This window comes from Coturnix japonica, chromosome 18 (genome assembly GCF_001577835.2).
Source record: "Coturnix japonica isolate 7356 chromosome 18, Coturnix japonica 2.1, whole genome shotgun sequence".
Taxonomy (NCBI): Eukaryota; Metazoa; Chordata; class Aves; order Galliformes; family Phasianidae; genus Coturnix; species Coturnix japonica.
The window spans coordinates 112,247-131,451 of NC_029533.1; the positions used below are offsets into that span (position 1 = coordinate 112,247).

The window sequence follows — 19,205 nt, forward strand, 5'->3', positions numbered from 1 at the left end:
ATTTCTCTCTCTTCCATGATGTATTTTCCTCTCTTCCACGATGTATATTCCTCTCTGACTGTGAGGTCCTCTGGGACGTGTACTTCTTCTAAATAGATTCTAAATAGATTATTCCATATTTTCTCTGCTTTACTGCATACTAAAATATCTACCTGGAATAAAGAGGTACATTTTAAAGATCTGTTTAGACTCAAACAAAGATAAACAAATGCAATATCAGCTAAGATTGAAATTATAATAATAATTACAGTTGGAGTGGGGGGAAAAAAAAAAAAAAACAAAAAAACTTTTAAAAATGCTTAAAATAAATCTTTGTTTATTGTTATAAATGCTGTTGTTATAAATTCCTTGTCAATTTGACAGTAATTCATGTCATTCAGTTCCAGGTGTCTGATGTTGTTCAAGACTGTAATAATCACAGGGAATTAAGACAGTTCCTTTTACTTCTTTTTGGTGCCTGTGCTATCTCTTGATATTTTAAATAGGAATTGGATAGCATCTAAGAAACAAATGTCCTTCTGGAATAATTAAGTGAATTCCAGTTAAGGCCATGTTTCCTGTATTTACAGATGTATTTTTTAAATATATACATATATATTTTATTAAATAGAAACATTTCTGTAGAAAAATACCAATTCTTTCAGCAGGATTCAAAACAGGGTTTCAGAATAAACTGGCAAATTTTACTGAACTAACAAACATCAGTTCCTTTTGCTAAACAAATATATGTAAATTTGTATTGAACTCTAATGCTACATTAGACTATATCTTAAGGTTAGTCTATCTGGTAGAGTGAGGGACTCATTTTATCTAAACAAGTTAAATTTATGTGGGTAATATCTACATTCTTCCTAGAACTAAAGGAAGAAGACAAGAAGGAACAGAACTGTGGAGATCATCTGGTCTCTTCCTAGATCTAGTGAGCATTGTCCAGACAAACATGTTTTTGTATGGAAATCTGTTTGATTTGTTTTTAATAAAATGGTTTTCCAGAAAGAACCTCTGCTTCTTAAAAAACAAAAACAAAAAAACACCGAAACTTCACTGAAAATGACCACCACAAGACTGAAATATTTTCACTCTTGGTGTTTCATTGGAAAGTTTGAACTTTCCCATGTCGTAAGCCCCTTCTTAATTCAAAGTTACAAGAGTTTGCTCAAAACCAGTACGGCTCTGATTATTTGGAGGAATGGAAATGCCACTACTCATTTGTGTCCACATTTCAGTGCTTGATTGTGATGAATATTTTCTTTATACCTAAAGCTGAACTTTGCTGCTACAGCTGTTGCCTGTTTTCTACCATTCTTTTGTTATGCACCTCCTGCTCTATGTGCTTCTGCTATCGTTAATATTGAAGACAACAGTTGGGCTTCCTCTTCAACTTTTCTTCTTAAGGCTGAAGACATTTAATTCTCTCAGTCTCTTCTACATGATGCACTACAGGTCCCAGTAGTCTTGTTAGCTTCTGCTGGAGTATTTGTATTTCTAGTTCATCTACATCAGGGACTTTAAATTTAAATTTAAATGTTGGCAACATTTCTGTATTTATGTATGTACATACAATGTGCGCACTGAAAATGTGATATTCAATTACACAGTGAATTTTCTTATTTTCTTCGAGGTGCAAACGAGGGAAAACAGGAACAAGTTGTCTTTTGTACAGTATCTTAGTACAATGCTGAAAATCATATGTCTTTGCACCAGGGTTCATTGTAGTATGTATTTATTTTGTATCAATTATTCTGCAAGCTTGGCTGTAATACCTCTTTTTCTTTCTTTTCCTTTTCTTTTTTTTTTTTAACAGTTGTTCCTATTCTGTTTGTCGCCCCCTGGGGAATAAGCAGATCAAAACTGGAGAACACAGGGTACGTAACTAAGCTAAACTGTTTTAGAATACTGGTTTTCAGTTTGCTTAATTTTTTCCCAGAAGCTTTTGACAGTAATTGACAAAACTATTGGCTACTGGATTATACTAAGATTATACAGCACATAATTAGACTTGCTAGATTTTAAGTTTCATTTTTTTTCACATTTAACTACTGGAAATTAATGAATTCAATTATACATTAATCAAGAAGGAAAATGAGCACTCACTGTTCTCAGATGAAAACTATTTTATCTGTTTTTCACTCATGGGAGGCAATTTTCCTGCACAAACATCTTCCCTGGGAGCTTCATAGCAAGAAAAGAAGATCAGTGTTTTCTCTGGAGACCATCTGTGTTTTGAGTTTTATTAACATTCAATGCCAGATTGGAAAAAAATATATAAATATATTAGTTATAGTAGATAATTACAAAATCTCATAGAATTAGAGGTTATACAGGCCTTAAATGTCAAGCAGTTGTCCCACAGGTTTACAGCAAGCTAACTGGCAAAGAAAAGAATCATAGAATCATAGAATGGCTATGGGTTGGGAGGGACGTCAACAATCATTCATTTCTACCCCCTGCTGTGGGCAGGGTTGCCAACCACTAGATCAAGCACTGGATAATGAATATGTGCATGGGCAGAGCTGTTCTCTGTCTTCCCACTTCAGATTCATTTGCACAGTTGCCATATTTGTTTGGTTGACAGCCACTAGCAGGGCTCAATTCTAGGGCAACTCTTCAACATTTTTATCAGTGATGTGAATGCAAGAGTACACTGCATCATCAGCAAATGTGCAAATGAGTCTAATGGGGGAGGACTTGCTGGCTCTCCGGAGGGACAAGTAGCCTTGCAGAGGGATTTACATAAATTGATCATCAATGGCATGAAGTTCAAGAAAAGGAAGTGCCAGGCTCTGTGCCTGAGACAGAATAATGCCAGACACAGTTATAGACTGGGAGATGAATGTCCAGAGAACAGCCCTGCAGAAAGAGACCTAGAGGTGCTGGTCAATTGCAGGCTCAGTGTGCATCATGCCAACAGTATGCCCTGGCTGCCAACGGACAAACTGCATTTTGGGGTGCATTAAACACATTGTAGCCAGCCTGTCAAGGGATTATTCTCACATTATGTTGATATTGTCTCATCTTGCATACTGTGTACAGTTCTGGTCTTCACAATATAAAAGGATATTAAGGTTCTTGAAAACATAAAGAGGAGGGCAGTAACACTGGTAAAAGGGCTGGAAGGCATATCCTGTGAAAACTAGCTGAGGACACTTAGGTTGTCCATTTTGGAGAAAAGGAGGCCAAGAGGTGACCTCACTTTTCTCCACAACTCCATGAGGAGGACAAACAGAGGGAGGTACTGGGCTTCCCTTCCTGGTAACTGTATTAGTAGGGATTTCAGTCTGGATATTTGGCAAAATTTCTTTAACTGTGATGGTGATCAAGCAGTAGAACAGGTTTTTGAGAGATGTGGTTTGTGCCCCATGCTCATGAATGTTTGTGGTGCATTTTGACAATGCCCTCAATAAGATGCTTTAACTTTTGCTTGGCCCAGAAGAGATCAGGCAGTTGGATTTGATCTCTGAAGGTCTCTTCAACTGCACTATCCTGTTCCATTCACAGTCTGTATGCATAGTTCTTAGTTCAGAAGTTACAACTCAGATTTACGCTTTTCCAGTTTATGGTTTTAGGTGAAGATTGGGTAAGATGTGTCCCACTGTGAAGTTTCAGTGCCATGTGCAGTTGTAGCATAGATCCAAAGACAGAATTCACCAGATAGTTTTGAGGTTTGCAGCCTCAAATTCTAGCAGGAAGATCTTCACAAAATGTACAATTGCAGTTCTTTATTATAGTCTTCATAGTTTAATTCAGTTTCTCCTGAATACCACCTAGAAGTTCAAATTTTGTTTCCTTTGAAATAAGTGCATGCATTATCTAAACTTTCTTATTTATTCCTATGAAAACAATAGAATTAATTTTTGAATTATTCTGCAGGTGCTGGGGAACAAATGAACACATGGGAATCTGGTGGATCATCCGAGGACCGATGTTGTTTTCCATTACAGTAAGAACTATTTTATCTGTTCCTACCATGATGTCTGCATTGAAAGTAACATCTCTATCATGTTGGCCCATGATGCATGAAAAAATTCCATAGCTGCAAATTTGCTCAATCAAATAGCATTACTGTGCTCTTTGTATCTGTTATAATTTCCATGGAAATAAATAAGAGGCATTACTTGCAGAGAAACCTACATATCATACACAACTGTATCTCTTGTGATCATTTCTATAAACGATCACAGTAGAGGAGATAAGACAGAAAAGATTGTAAATGTGATTTCTTATTCGCTGTCAGTGCACAGTTTCATATTATAAATCTGCAAGCAAGAAACTTTTCAGGGTCAGCCTCTCAAATGTGTATCTGTGCAGTGACTTCTGCATGGCTCTGCACAAACTAACACAAAACCTTTTGCTTCTTGTATTTTTACCATACTTTTATTTAGTGAACAGGTTACTTAGGAGAGTACTACTATGTGGTGAGCAGGTATAGACTAAGTTGTATGATAACAAGGATACAAAGAAGTAGCAACAAAAAAATATTGATTGTCATAGAGAGAAAGCATTTGCCTAAACAAGCACCGGAATACTTAAAAAAAAAAAAAGTAGTATGGCATAACAAGACTAAGATAAGTTTTTTTAAAAAAAAAGTTTAAACCAGAAACTGAGTGGTAATGAAGAGATGAAAACAGCACAATCAGAACAATTCCTGAGGATGTGATTACAAACACAGAATTTTGATGGCTGAGGGTTAGGTACATCTCCAGCAAAACTTACATTTTCAAAGAGTCAACAAGGAATAAAAAAGATCAGAGATTATTTGATCAGCATCTTGCTAATCTGTCTAAAACAGAAAATAAAAATAGAGAAGAAATAGACTTTAATTATGCAAGGAGTGCTCAGACTGTGATACTGAGGAACTGATGCATGTGGAAAGGGTATAATTTTCTGTCATGCTGTAGTAGAGATGTAGCAATTATGACTTTAGAGAAGTAGTGGACTGTTTTGAATCTGCTGAGCTGGAGAGAAACACATGAGAGAAAAAGGGGACATAGCTGGGACTGAGCTGTGAAGAAGAAAGGAACACTTAATAAGAAGTCGACAAGAAGTAAATAGTTTGATGGGCAATCGAGCTCTCTCTCTCTCTCAAAAGACAGTGGAGAGAAGAGACAGAAAAGAAAGAATCATATCATAGAATCATTATAGAATCATAGAATGGCCTGGGTTGAAAAGGTCCATAGTGATCATCTAGTTTCAACCCCCTGGCTGAAACTAGGCTGCCCAGACCCACATCCAGCCTGGACTTGAATGCCTCCAGGGATGGGACATCTACAGCCTCCTTGTGCAACCTGTTCCAGTGCATCACCAGCCTCAGTATGAAAAATTTCATGCTAATATCCAACCTAAAACTTCTCTGTCTTAGTTTAAAACCATTCCCCCTTGTCCTATCACTGTCCACCCTCATAAATAGCCGTTTCCCATCCGGTTTATATGCTCCCTTCAAGTACTAGAAGGCCAAAATAAGGTCTCCCCAGAGCCTTCTCCAAGCTAAACAAGCAGCTTTCCTCACAGCAGAGCTGCTCTAGCCCTCTGACCATCTTAGTTGCCTCCTCTGGACTTGCTCCAAGAGCTCCATGTCCTTTCTGTGCTGGGTCCCCAGGCCTGGACGCAGTACCGCAGATGGAGCCTCACAAGAGCTGAGTAGAGGGGGACAATCACCTCCCTCTCCCTGCTGGCCACCCGTTTTTTAATGCAGCCCAGCACACAGTTGGCCTTCAGGGCTGCAAGCTTACACTGATGGCTCATGTCCAGCTTCTAGTCCACCAGGACCCCCAAGTCCTTCTCTGCAGGGCTGCTCTCAAGATCTTCCTCCAGTCTGTACAAATAAAGAGAAGAGACTTGAAATATGTGAAGAGGAAAAAGCTGAAAGAGAGCAAAACTGCCCCAAAACTAAGGATGGGATCACAATGGACAAAGTCCGGAACTACAGATCCAGAAGGGATCTAAGCCAGTTTCATGTTAAAGTTAAAATGTAATTTTATGATAGAAGAAAATATATATGTAGATCAGGCTGAAATAAGGCAATGCTGAGTTATCTGATTTCACGGCTTGAATATTTTTTATATTGGGGTTTTGGTTTCTGGAATTAAAATAGTGCTGCATAACCCTTTGCAGAACTTCTTAGATAGAAAATTTGCAGGTTGGTAGCAGTCAAGTCAGAACAATTTAATTAACAGTTTACAGTTTAATAGTGAAGTTATTTGCAAAAGCATGTACTGCCCAGGGCTTCCTTATCTGCCTAGATAAAGCCTAGAATTCTGGAGAATTCCAGTTGCTGTTGGAATGTGTCTAACCACATTCTGCTCATCTAAAAAGTGTGGTAATAAGTTGTATTATGAAGGTACATAAATGCTGTAAGTGCCTCTCCGGAAGAGAGCTCATGTCAGGAAAATGTCACCGTGCTGCTCTGTGCTTTACCCTAACACCAATATGAACAACCTGCTTCTATTAATGCCAGTTTTACATCTCTTTAGTAGCTATATGAACAGTGTCATAGGATTTATTGTAAATAATCAATATGTATTTAATTTCAAGGTTAATTTTGGCATCTTCTTAAAAATTCTGAGGATGTTGATTTCCAAACTAAAAGCCCAGAAAATGAGCTTTCATGACTACAAATACAGGTATGTAATACATGACAAGAAATCCTAGTCCTTTTTGTTTTCACAGCATTGGAATGTTCCCACCATGTCCTTGCAGATTACACACTAACCTACCTACCACTGCCAGTGTAAAATATATTCAGAGTAAAATACATAGAAGCCAGCTGAGAAATTGGGATCCGCAAATAATTTCTTATCTGAGTGATAAAGGCAGGTCATTATCTGAGTGTTAAACTCTTCAAGCAGTTAAAAATGCAGTATGAATTCTTCTCTCGGGTGTCCAGAGTGTATATAAAATAGCCTTGACTGCTGTGACTTATTTTTCTGATAAAGGATCCTCAAAAGAAGAAATGTTCAGAAGACTTGTGGAATGTTTCTAGTTACCTTGGACACCAGCACCTACCTATTTTTTACAGACACAAGCACTGTCTGCAAACTTACTGAGCTTGCACCCCCTCCAGCAAGATCACTGATTAAAAAGTTCAGTAAAACTGGCCACGGTACTGAACCCTGAGGAGCACCACTTGTGACTGGCTACCAACCAGATTTAAGTCTATTCACAGTGACCCTTTGGGATCCAGCTGGGATAGCCATCCACTCAAACTATGAGCATTCAGTTCCTCCAGGATAAGGGCATGGGAAACAATATCAAATGCCTTGCAAAAGTCTGAATAAACAATATCTACAGCTTTCCCCTCATCCACCAAGCTGGTCACCTTGTCATGATCATAGATCAGCTTAGTAAAGCAGTACTCGCCTTACATAACCTCATGTTGACTGGTCCCAGTCACTTGGTTGTCCTGTACTTGCTATGTGATTTCACCCAAGATGCTCTGCTCCATGACATTCCCTGCTCTGAGCTCAGACTGACAGGTGTGTTAATCCCCCAGTCCTCCTTCCTCCCTTCTTACAGATGGACATCACATTTGTCAGTGTCTAGTCAGCTGAGACCTCCCTAGTTAGCTGGGCAATCATTTCTGGAATCATTTCTGTGTAGATCCATTTTCAGTTCTGCACTAAGAATGTTGAGAAATACCATAATTAAACATTTTCTTTTTAAGATTGGCAAGATCTACACTTGTGCTGATTCCACTGCTGGGGATCCATGAGTTTATATTTTCCTTCATCACTGATGAGCAGGTGGAAGGATTTCCAAGACATGTAAGACTTTTCATTCAGCTGACAATGAGCTCATTTCATGTAAGTACTGTTTTGCAAGTAGTTTCTAGTGGTCACATATCCACCACCTACGTATGTTGCTTATCTGTAGGTTACACAAAAATAAAATAGTTTACTACGGCCTGTAATGTCTTTAAATATACAGTAGAGATGATAAAAAAATGCAGTGTTCAAAATATGGTGACCCCGAAGTCGAAAAAAAAAGGAGTCTGATGTTTTCAGAAAGATTATATCCTGTGTTCTCTGTAAATCACAGATGTCTGACCTGAAAACAGAATAAAACCAGCCTATTTTAAGTAGTGTTTCATATAAAGTAATTTTTAAAAATCACTGGACAAAATTTAATTAGAATTTTAAACTGATCTCTTGATTTTGTAGTCAGGAGAAGCAGGTTGGGTCTAGATCCATGTTTTTCAGCAAATTTTGTACATTCAGCATATGTATGCTGATATATGATAACTATGTCATATCACATAAGAAGAAAAGAAAAAAAAAGAAAAATAAGAGGAAGTGGGCAAAATACCTGGAGATACAAGGAACAGTTTCATTCCACTGACCATACAACTGATGCAGTAAGCCTGAGATGGTCCTTCCATTTTGGGTTTTTCCAAAAGTGCTTGGACTACATGGCATTTGGAGTAGTTTGATGAGAAGAGATACTGACCTGAAGACTAAGATGACAGTCAGTGCAGTTAAAGCATTTTCTTTGAGAATAAGCATCTGGGTGGGTGGAAAGTAGAACTTAATATGACTACCAGGCTGATGTTCTCAGGCAAGTATGTTGAAGACAAATGTAGCACATGAATCTTATCAGATTCCCTGATTTGCATGAGTCAGGAGCCACATGCTGCTCAGCTGTAATATTCACTTCCATGAATTCCTTCAGGAAAACTCAGAGAGTCTGCATATTTTATTTGAGCAACAACATACATATATACTTCAGGCACCTACAAATTTTAGGGAACCATATTTCACATGTAGGCATCAGAGGCATCATCCACGATGCCCTTCTAAGGGCTATAATTTGGAGCATAAGTATAAATTAAAAACATGTGGGTTTCTGTGATTCATCTCTGTTGACTTCAGTGAACAGGTGTCAGTAAAAGAAGTCCACTTTGGCACACCAGACCCCTGATTACTGCACTCATCTGGAAAATGGAGTTGACACTGGGGACTTCCCAGTGCCCCAGGAATGCTTAAAAGCATTGTTTTCTCCTGTTCAGGCACAGCTGTGTAAGTCAGAAACCAAATCTGCAAAATAAGCAGAGAGAAAGGAGGATGAAAAAGCATCAGAGTCTATGGCTAAATGGTATAAGCAGCCAGCTGAGAAAGGGATGCTCTGAGGCTTTGGCTTCTGCCCTGAGTGCTGATAACATTCACAAACATAACAATAAACTTAAAAAGGAAAAATCAAACAAAAGCAATTAATGAATCAGTATTTAGAAAATCTCATCACTTGCCTTTGCCATCCTAGATTCATAGAATTGTTTAAGTTGGATGGGACCTTTTGGGGTCATCTAGTCCAACTCCCCTGCAAAGAACAGGGACATCTTTAGCTTAAATCTTTGGGTCTCTTTAGCTTGGAGAGAAGGAGACTGAGAGGTATTAATGTTTATAAATATGTAAAGGGTGAGTGTCATGAGGATGGAGCCAGGCTCTTCTCAATGACATCTAATGATCATAGAATAATAGAATCATAGAATTACTCAGGTTGGAAAAGACCTCAAAGACCATCAAGTCCACCAACAGCCTAACCATAGTACCCTAACTCTAACAACCCTCTGCTAAATCTTATCTCTGAGCACCACATCCAAACAGCTCTTGAACACATCCAGGGATGGTGACTCAACCACCTCCCTGGGGAACCTATTCCAGTGTTTAACTACCCTTTCTATAAAGAAGTGTTTTTTAATGTCCAATCTAAACTTATCTTGGCGCAACTTGAGGCCATTTCCCCTCTTCCTGTCACCTGTCACCAGTAAAGGTGTAAGCACCTTTCAGATACTGGAAGAGAGCAATAAGATCTCCCCTCAGTCTCCTTTTCCCCAGACAAAACAGCCCCAGCTCCCTCAGCCTCTCCTCGTAGGGCTGATTTTCCAAGCCCTTCACAAGCCACATTGCCCTTCTCTGGACCTGCTCCAGCACCTCCATGTCCTTTTTGTACTGAGGTGCCCAAAAGTGAACACAGTACTCAAGGTGAGGCCTCACCAATGCCAAGTGCAGGGGCAGAATGACTTCCCTAGTCCTGCTCACCACACCATTCCTGATACAAGCCAGGATGCCATTGGCCTTCTTGGCCACCTGGGCACACAGTGATAGGACCAGAGGCAACAGGTGCAAGCTGGAACACAGGTGTTTCTACATAAAAATGAGAAAAATGCATGGTGAATCTCATGATTCTTACCATCACTTATGCACAACTACACGTGCGTGTCACGGTAACTTTATTCCGCAGTTTAGAAAGTCTAAGGAATGGAAATATCAGTCATTCCACTGCTGTATTCATCAATCCATGTTATACAAATTTCTGAGCATTGATTTTTTATATGTAGCACTCCAATTTAACTACCTTTCCAGACAGTTTGAGGGAACTAGGGGTGTTCAGCATGGAGAGGGCTCCATGGAGACCTCACTGCAGCATTCCAGTACTTTAAGGGAGTTGATAAACAGGAAGGATAGAGTCTTTTTACATTGTCTGATAGTAATAAGACAAGGAGGAATGGTTTTAAACTAAAAGAAGGGAGATGGAGGTCAGATATCAGGAGGAAATTCATTACCTAAAAGCAGTGAGGCCACAGCACTGCTGCTAGCCTGAGCTTGGGGGGCAGCCAGCCCATGGCAGAAGGGTCTAGGGGGCTGGTAGAACCCTTTCAACCATTCCATGTTTCTGTTATATGATTGGTTTACCTGTTGTTCTTTACTCATGAGAGATGATACACTCAACACTCTTGCCCTGCCTCACTTTTCAGCCTTAACAATCTCCATGGTACAACAAATCAGTGTCCAGGTCTTCTGTCTTTAATGAGGTGCCTAGGAATACCTCAGGCCAGAAGTCCTTCCTGTTTACTAACTCAGTCTTTTTGCTCTCTTCTGTAGCCTGAAATATGAAGGCATCAAAGCACTGTCCCTAGAATTTATTTCAATCTCTGTATTCAGTCTGTGCATATGCTCCAGTGCTCTGCTGTATGCATCAGTGCTTTGACAGTGCAATTGAGCCTCTAATGAAAAATTTCCACTTGAGCAGAAAAATGTCTGGGCAGGCAGAAGGGAATTCATGTGGAACCATCACCCTAAGAGGACTGTTTGATATGGTATTGAAGTATATGTTGATCATATCCTTACTTGGAGAGGTTGCAGGGACTAGATGTTATTTTAAGCAACATAATCATTTTAAATGAAATTTTTATTTAGTAGCTTGGACAAGGAAGTATGATATAGAGAACAGCTTACTCAGCTCTTCCAAAAAGCACAGACTTCATTCTATGTACAGGAAAATGCATGTGCTTTGCTATATGGTAAGCTTTAGAAGTAAAATTTCTTTTCAAAGTGCCCAGAAATCTTGGGCAATGTTTATTGTAGATTCTCTTTTTTAGCCACAACATTATTTGTTAAGGGATTAGCAAAAAAGCACTTAAACTGTACCCAATTACATTTGTTTAGTCTATAGATCTTCTCAGCAGTTTTAAAACTCAGTTAAACTGTTTTATTAAAGAGGCACCTCTGGAATCTTCCCTGGAGGTTTTAACTCAAACAAGTTTCAAAAAGCACAACAAAAGCATTGCAAAAATCAGGATACAAAACAAACAGCAAACACAAATAACCACACTGCTTTCTGATGTTGTTTTGCAGTGTTTCTGTGCATCATTCTGTGCTTTAATTCACATGGGGGTTTATAAACCTCCATTCAACACAGAGGTGCCACCAGCACTCACAAGGCCTTCTCCTGTTCTGGTGACTTTCCACTTTTCTGGCCATGCTTTGGCAGCACCAAGCAGTACAACCCCTGTTTCTGCTTGTGAGTTTCCATGGCATTTCTATCCAATGAGAGAACAATCTCCAGATGAAGATGTTCTGCAAAAAAAGCTCTTTTTTCATAAATAGTTCTGCATAAAAGCTGCTTTTTAAGCCACTGAACTTGTATTTAATCAACATAAACTCTCTGTGGAACAATATTTAGATTTATTTTTCCTAATGCTGTGAGATAATTCAGATGCTGAGAATCATTTAAAAGTTACACCAACAAAGGATATGTCAGAAGTAATTAGATCTTGCAACCAGTATCCAGGTGAACATGGTTGTCACAGTTTACCTAGATTTACCTGTGCCCATGACAGGGGGCAGCCACCCCGTAGGGCCCCCGGCCCAAAAGGGAATGGAAAAAGGGGGATGAGAAAAGAGAACAGCGGCGGAGGAGAACGTATTTTACTAAATATGATACTGTAATACAAGATAACACAATATAATACAACTGAGGCTAATAAATTGAACAAAATAGAGAGAGAGTCCTTGAAAACCGAGAGGCCTGCTGTGAACTCTGGGCGACACGGCTGGAACACTTCCCACTCTCTGAGGGTCCGAGAGAGAGAGAACTCCAGCCTGGGAGCGAGATTATATACGTCCTCCTCCCGTGACTTATCTCTGGCCACGACGTCCTCTGGGATACGTAGTTTTCTTCTGAGAGCTGAGTATTCAGGACGTTGTTATTCCACAGAACTGGAGTATGAACTTTTTAATGATCCATACTGCACACGATGTGGAATATTGACAACATTACAAAGCCATGACAATGATAGACTTAAAATATACAGAAAAAGCAATTGCAATTGTTTTTTTTTTCCTGCCCTTACACCCACTGGCATGACAGGGAAGTGATTTTCTTCATACTTACTGAACATATGTTTAGGGAGTTATCGGTTCTAACTTTTTCAGGATTGTTAGTAAATTCCCTACAGGTTCAAACTGCTATTTGTCAGTGGTAGATACAATAAGAATATTGAAGCTGCTGTGCATTTCACTATAAATCTGAGAAAAACTGAAATATTTATGGGGAAAAAAAAGTATGAATGTAAAAACGAATGATATCAATTGTACTACATATGAAATATTGAGCTTCTGACATGTATTTCAGGTTGTTTTACCATGTCTAGGAACAGGAATTGTAGTATAACAGTGATAGTCTGAAAAGAAGAACTATGTGGTAGTAAAAAAGATTAAGCGTAAGATCAGATGGGGTTGTAGAGCCTATATTCTTCAGCATCTGCATCAAAATACCTACAAATGTGCCCTACATTTGCTAAGGCATCACACAAAAATAAATTGATGATTTCAGTGATAAATTAAGACAGGTGACTAGTTTCCATTCTGAAAATTAGAAAGCACTGTGTGTTTGTGTGGCTTTAATACTACTGCCATCTCTACACTAAACCTTCAGGTATCTAACTTTTCCTTCTTATTGTTCGTCTCCTACAGGGTTTTTTTGTAGCAGTTTTATACTGCTTTGCAAATGGAGAGGTAAGAGACTATGATATCAGTTTTCAGTAGATTAATTAAATATATTAATGACACCAAGAAGGATGAAAACACTGACTAGTTCTGGTTACTGGGGGGCATACTTACATCTTTTAAAACTTAAGTAATTGTTATGTATAATGAAAGCAAGACTTCTCATATTCAAAAAGATTCAAATGCAAAGTATTTTCAATTAAGCTTGTGTTAATATATGGCACTGTGGAGGTATAGATTCCCTATGATGTGAGATATCACTGAATGCTTATAGTGAACCTGAACCCCACTCCTTTACACAGATGAAATCAGATTTTGTCCTTGGACAGGCTAAACCCTTGCTTTACTTTCCCCTACAGTCTAGGCGAAGCTGCAAAATCTGGCATGCTTACATGGTAAAAATCAGCAAGCTGAAAAATCAGTTCCATGTGTGCACTACAAGGAACATATCTAAATTTGAGGTGATTATTGACTGGTGGTTGTTTTCCACTAAGCCTCAAAGAAATCAGAGAACAACTCACAAAGGACCTTGGGAGAACCCCAGTCCCATATATTGTTCAGTATTGTGAAGATGGAATTCAAAGAAGGTAGCTCATAGCTTTGTCCAGCAGGGCTTTGAAAACCACAAAGTACAGGGGTTCTGCCACATCTCCTGTCCTCTGCTCTAGTGCTTCACTGCTATCAGGAGGAACAGGAGGAATCTTTTCTGTAGTTCCAGGTAGAACTTCTTCTATTCCAATTTATGACCACTATCTTCCGTGTCCCTACAGAACACCTCAGTAGAGTACCTAGCTTCAAATCCCTCACGATCTCCTCACAGGCTACATTCACAGAATTACAGAATCACTAAGGTTGGAAAAGACCTAGAAGATCATACAGTTCAACTATTCACCTCTTACCAATAGCTCCCACTAAACCGTGTCCCTAAACACAATATCCAGTCATTCCTTGAACACCCCCAGGGTCAGTGATTCCACCACTTCCCTGGGCAGCCCATTCCAGTGCCTGACCACCCTTTCTCAGAAGTAATATTTCCTAATGTCCTCTACTGAAGGACTCTACTGAAGCCTTTCTCCTCTGCAGAATGAAGAAGCCCTACTCACGCAGCCTCTCCTCAAAGTGCAAGTGCCACAGCTGCATGCAGTCTTGGCATGACCACAGTGGCTCATAACAGGCAGCCATCAGAAATGAGGCTTGTGTAGTCTGAGGAATTCATGTCACAAATTTAAATATATTCTAAGTCGAAGATTACTGTTTATACCTCCCTTATAGTCAGCCTGGGTGCAGATCTCCACTACTTGCAATAAGCACTTGTCCAGCACAGAAAGTTCATGTGGTATATGCTACACTTTTATGGTGTATACTGTGGTATACTGACACTTGTACATGACTCTGAACACCTTTTTAAAGGCAAAAAATGAGAGGAGCTGCATAGAAAATGTAGGACATACATACACTCCTAATGTTTAACCAAGAAACCTGGAACAACTTCTGAATTGCTGTCAGAGACCTGGTGCTCATCTGCAGCACAGGAGAGCTTGTCCAATATTTCGGTAGGGCAGATAACTACTAGCAACTCTCATCAGCAGTTAAAAGTTGTTCTTTTGAGCTTTTAGCTCCCAGCTGAGCTGAGTTTGCAGGCCAAATATTCTGACAGTTGAAGTGGGGGCTGCTCCTCTTGCATGGGCTCTGAGGCCTGATCTCCATCTGCAGATCTGAGCTGGGGTCAGGGCAGGGAAAAACAGGACACTGAGTGCTGGGGATTTGAGGCAGGCTGCCAAATTTAAAAATTTCAGCAAAAACAAACCTGATCTCCAAGCATAACACTCTGAAAAAGCCACACAGTCCTCATTTCCATAGCCCTTGGGGTTTTCCTCCACTTCATCAGGATGTAAACATGGAAGGCACTTGAGCTCTCCCCTCATATGTATCAGAGTCATAATACATCAAATTACAGAGGATTGAGGCCCTGGAAAAACTTTCCCAAGTGAAGAGTGTCTGAAGGCTCCCTTAGCAAACAAGCCCATTTCTGCACTACAAGTACCATCACAGCTGCAAGGTGAACCCAGTGTCAAGAAACTCAGTGCTTCTGCAGTTGCTCTAATAGCTGGTGTTTGGATGAATGCACTGCCAGACTGGCACATCACCTGATTTCTCCTTCCTCCAGGTAAAAGCAGAACTCCACAAGCAGTGGTCCCGCTTCTTGCTGGCAGAACCCTTTGGTCGTAAGCTCTGCTTTCTTGGGCAAAACATCAAATACCTCAGGAAATGTTCACAGAAAGAGAAAAAACAGCACCTCAGCAGCAATCACTTGTTCGTGGAGGTGAGTGAGTCCTGGGGCATGAAGCTCCAGCAGGTACTGGTGAAGGAGAGGGCAGTTCCATGCATGAAACCAGGCCGTGCACTTCCATCTCATCTGCGGGCAAGTGTGTCAGATAGCAGTGAAGAAGTGACCACTGGAGAGACAACTGAGGAGGTGGTCTTTGAAGAAAGTGAAATCTAGAAAGAAGTCCACTAGGACAGCACCTTCCAACAGCCACAGTATTTCGAAAGATCATCTTCTTTCACCTCCAGGCTGCACAGATCTCTGTGATGTGCAACACAGAGAAAAAGCAGTCGTACTTCCTGCCAGTTTCAGCTGTTCCACCTTGACTGACTGGGAGAAAACTGTTCCTAACCCGTGTGGCTGGGGAGGAGGAGGTGCATCAAAAAATCCTTTGGGTTGGCTAATATAGATAATAACATGCTGAGATATACACAAACAACTACTTTCAGGTTAACCCAGATGCATTTTATTTAAGCAAAGGCTTGGGATGAAGCAAATTTTGGCTTGAATGCTTAAGCTTCTTTCCTTATGGTCTAGTGCTGGAAATGTCTATATGAAGTGACAGATCAAAAAGTACTTATTCTTTTCTAAATGCCCAAATGAAACATTTTTGCAGAAGTGTTAATTTTTGTTTTCACACTTTTTCGGAGCAAACCACACATTCTGATCCATATGCACGTTACCCTAACTGTTCTGAAGACATGCGTTATGACTGGCCTAAGTAATGAAACAGATCAGTGGGAAGTGCCGCTTCCACCTTCCCCCTGAGGTACTCAGCATAGATAATGGATAACGGATTGTATTCACATTGAAAGATAATTGTGAAATTTATCCACCAGCATTTAAAATTTCCATTATCATACACAACTCTCCTGAAGACCTGAGGAATTCAGGTTTGTTAATATCTATCTGATGAGCCAGCCTGCAAACTTGCCAACACAAGCCTATGCATCATACTGAAAGGAGAAAGATAAATAAAGATTAGCAAATAATACTTACCTACACCATAAGTCTATACTCTGGGCACGCACACTGTAATTACTGAGCAAGCAGCAAGTTACATAGCATTTGAGCAATTTCAGTTCAAAACTTACCAGTGTTACCCGTTGTGATATACTGATTCTGTGCAGAGGACAGATAAGTTCACTGACAAGTGCCAATCTAGAATACATTTGAACTATTCAATTTCTGGTACTTTTCAAAAAAGTATTTCTTTTATAGTTTTATCAAAGTTAAAAATTTAGTCTCTTTAGTATATGTAGATAACATATTATTAAAAAGTAAATATTTGATCAATATGAAAATATATTCTCAGTTTTGAAGGGCTTTTTTCCTAGAATGTTTGTTTTGCTTATAATATTTTAATGCAACGGATTACAGGCACCTGACACTACATATCTGCTGATGTCTTCTCAAATTTAAAGATTGACTTCTTCCAGAGATTTTTTTTTGTGCTATTAAAAAGCCTTCAGCAGTTTAGAATGCATTTTAGATGGGTGCTAAAAAATGTTAACACTGTAAGAAATTTATTGTATCTCAGTAAAATACCTTTTTACTATAGAGTATTTCTGTTTCCATTTCAAATCTTCACAAATCCTCTGCTATGCTAAGAGTCAAGTTGGTTTGGAGTACATTCATAGTCAGTCCCAAAGTCACACAGAACAGCTGCAAGATGCAGCTGTTTGTAAGCCATGTCATTGAAGTTATCTTCAGGAAAGTATGTGGGAGCTGCCACAGCATCAGGCTACATCTGTCGGCTCAGCTTCTTCTTTTATCATATGCTTTGCATTCAATGGTTATTTTCTCCGTGTACAACTAAATTCTTTCCAGTTTTTAAAAGGGGATTATAAACAGGAGGAGAATCAAGGGTAGACAGTGGTAAAAAGGGTGCCCATTTTACAAGGGTAGACAGTGATAGGACAAGGCGGAATGGCATTAAGCTCAAGGAGGGAAGGTCTAGGTTGGATGTCAATGGGAAGTTCTTCACAGAGTGAGTGGTGAGGTGCTGGAACAGCTGCCCAGAGAGGCATCCCTGGAGGTGTTCAAGGCCAACCTGGGGCCCTGGGCAGTCTGGACTGGTACCAGACCTGGGGTTGGTGGCCCTGCCTGTGGCAGGGGCTGTAACTTGATGATTCTTGGTCCTTTCAACCCAAGCCATCCTGTGATTCTAAAATTTGCCATTTTACCCCATTCAGTTTTTTTTTTTTTTACCTTCTCTGGAGGCAGCACTGATTTTAAGCCCAGCAGAATATGCAGACAACAGCAAGCAGAAGCCTCGGGCTGCTCACCGTCCCTCCAGGACTGCCTTCTTTCCCTTGCATAGATGGGTCACTCTGGGGCTGACTGGGATTCCTGTGTACACAATAATCTTTTTAAACTCCTGATTGATTTCACAGTGTTCCACATAATTTCATTTCTCACAGCAAGATTTTTTCCCTGCCAGGAGGATCATGTTATTGCCAAAGATGGGGAATGGCTTACAGGGATTGTGCAATCCAACTTCATCTGGCCCTAACCACGGGCACCATGTGGACTATATCAGTGGCAGAGATGAAACAGGCTGCCAGAGTTACTCTGGCTTCTTTCTTTCTGGCTTTCTTTCTTTCATTTCACTCCTCACATCCTCTCCTCTGTGCTTCAGGGCTGTTTTTTAGGTCTCTCTGTATAGTGCTTTGGGATAGCAGTCTCATTTGCAGCAGTCCTCTCTTCAGAAATGCAATGAAGCTTAGCAGAGGAGGAGCTGAATGCTGCCTAGCAGGGCTAAATAAAACAAGAAGACAATTTCTCCGGGGCTTATTCTTCAGATTTTTCCTGCCTCTGTTGTTCTGCATCCCCATCTCTTGCAGACAGCCAGAGCATAGGGGTGAGAAAAGCAAAAGGCTTTTTGTATGTACAGCTGTCAATGCGTGGTTCAAGCACACCTGTGTTTGAATTCACAGTGAGCAGAGAACTGGGCCTCACTATGTTTGCATTTTACAGATGATGGCTTCTACCTGAAGCTTTGAAAAAGTCATGTCAGCTCTCCATTCTTCAGTTTGTCCTGTGTGAAATGGAGGTAACCATGATGTCTGGTTGTTCAAAGCAGGTGAATCAGTGCTTCACTCCAACCTGTAGTGTCAGAAATTCATGCAAGAACTGTAAATGTACAAAGACAGGCTAAAACATAGCACTTTTATTTAAGTTTGCTCTAAATTTTGTTGTTTCCAGGCCAATCCTCTTCTGGGTGGCTTGATGCAATTGTAGTAGCATTCTTCTAGTGGCATCCTTAAAGACAGAAGGGGAAGGTATGATGATGACTGTTCAAGATTAGCAGCTATGAGGAGCAGTGAGGCAGCAGTAAAGGCCCAGCATGAGTCCTCTAATCTGTGCCTTATGAACACTAAAACTTTAAGCTTTGAGTATTTGTGAACACAGACAAAAATCTGAGAAAGAGATGCCTCTGCAGCTCAAAAATGGCTGTGTGCTCTGAGCAAAACAGGATCTCTTACTCTGTTCCCTTCACCAGCTGTGCAGAATAGGAAGGAGAACTGAGAAGTTGCCCAGCATAAAAGTTTCACACATTTGAGTGTCAAAGTGTATAAAAATATACTCAAAGCTCC

The 19,205-nt window shown here is 40.0% G+C and overlaps 1 protein-coding gene across 1 annotated transcript in view; it reads left to right on the plus strand.

Moving 5' to 3' along the window:
* GLP2R (glucagon like peptide 2 receptor) overlaps window positions 1-17,595 on the plus strand; it is a 36,219-nt gene extending 18,624 nt beyond the window's left edge. Inside the window, exons 9-14 of the mRNA XM_015879515.2 lie at window positions 1,805-1,865; window positions 3,871-3,940; window positions 6,532-6,620; window positions 7,661-7,799; window positions 13,248-13,289; window positions 15,448-17,595. Coding sequence (XP_015735001.2) covers window positions 1,805-1,865; window positions 3,871-3,940; window positions 6,532-6,620; window positions 7,661-7,799; window positions 13,248-13,289; window positions 15,448-15,783 — 737 coding nt within the window. The 3' untranslated portion in view covers window positions 15,784-17,595. The remainder of the gene's footprint in view (window positions 1-1,804; window positions 1,866-3,870; window positions 3,941-6,531; window positions 6,621-7,660; window positions 7,800-13,247; window positions 13,290-15,447) is intronic.
* The last annotated feature ends 1,610 nt before the right edge of the window (window positions 17,596-19,205 follow it).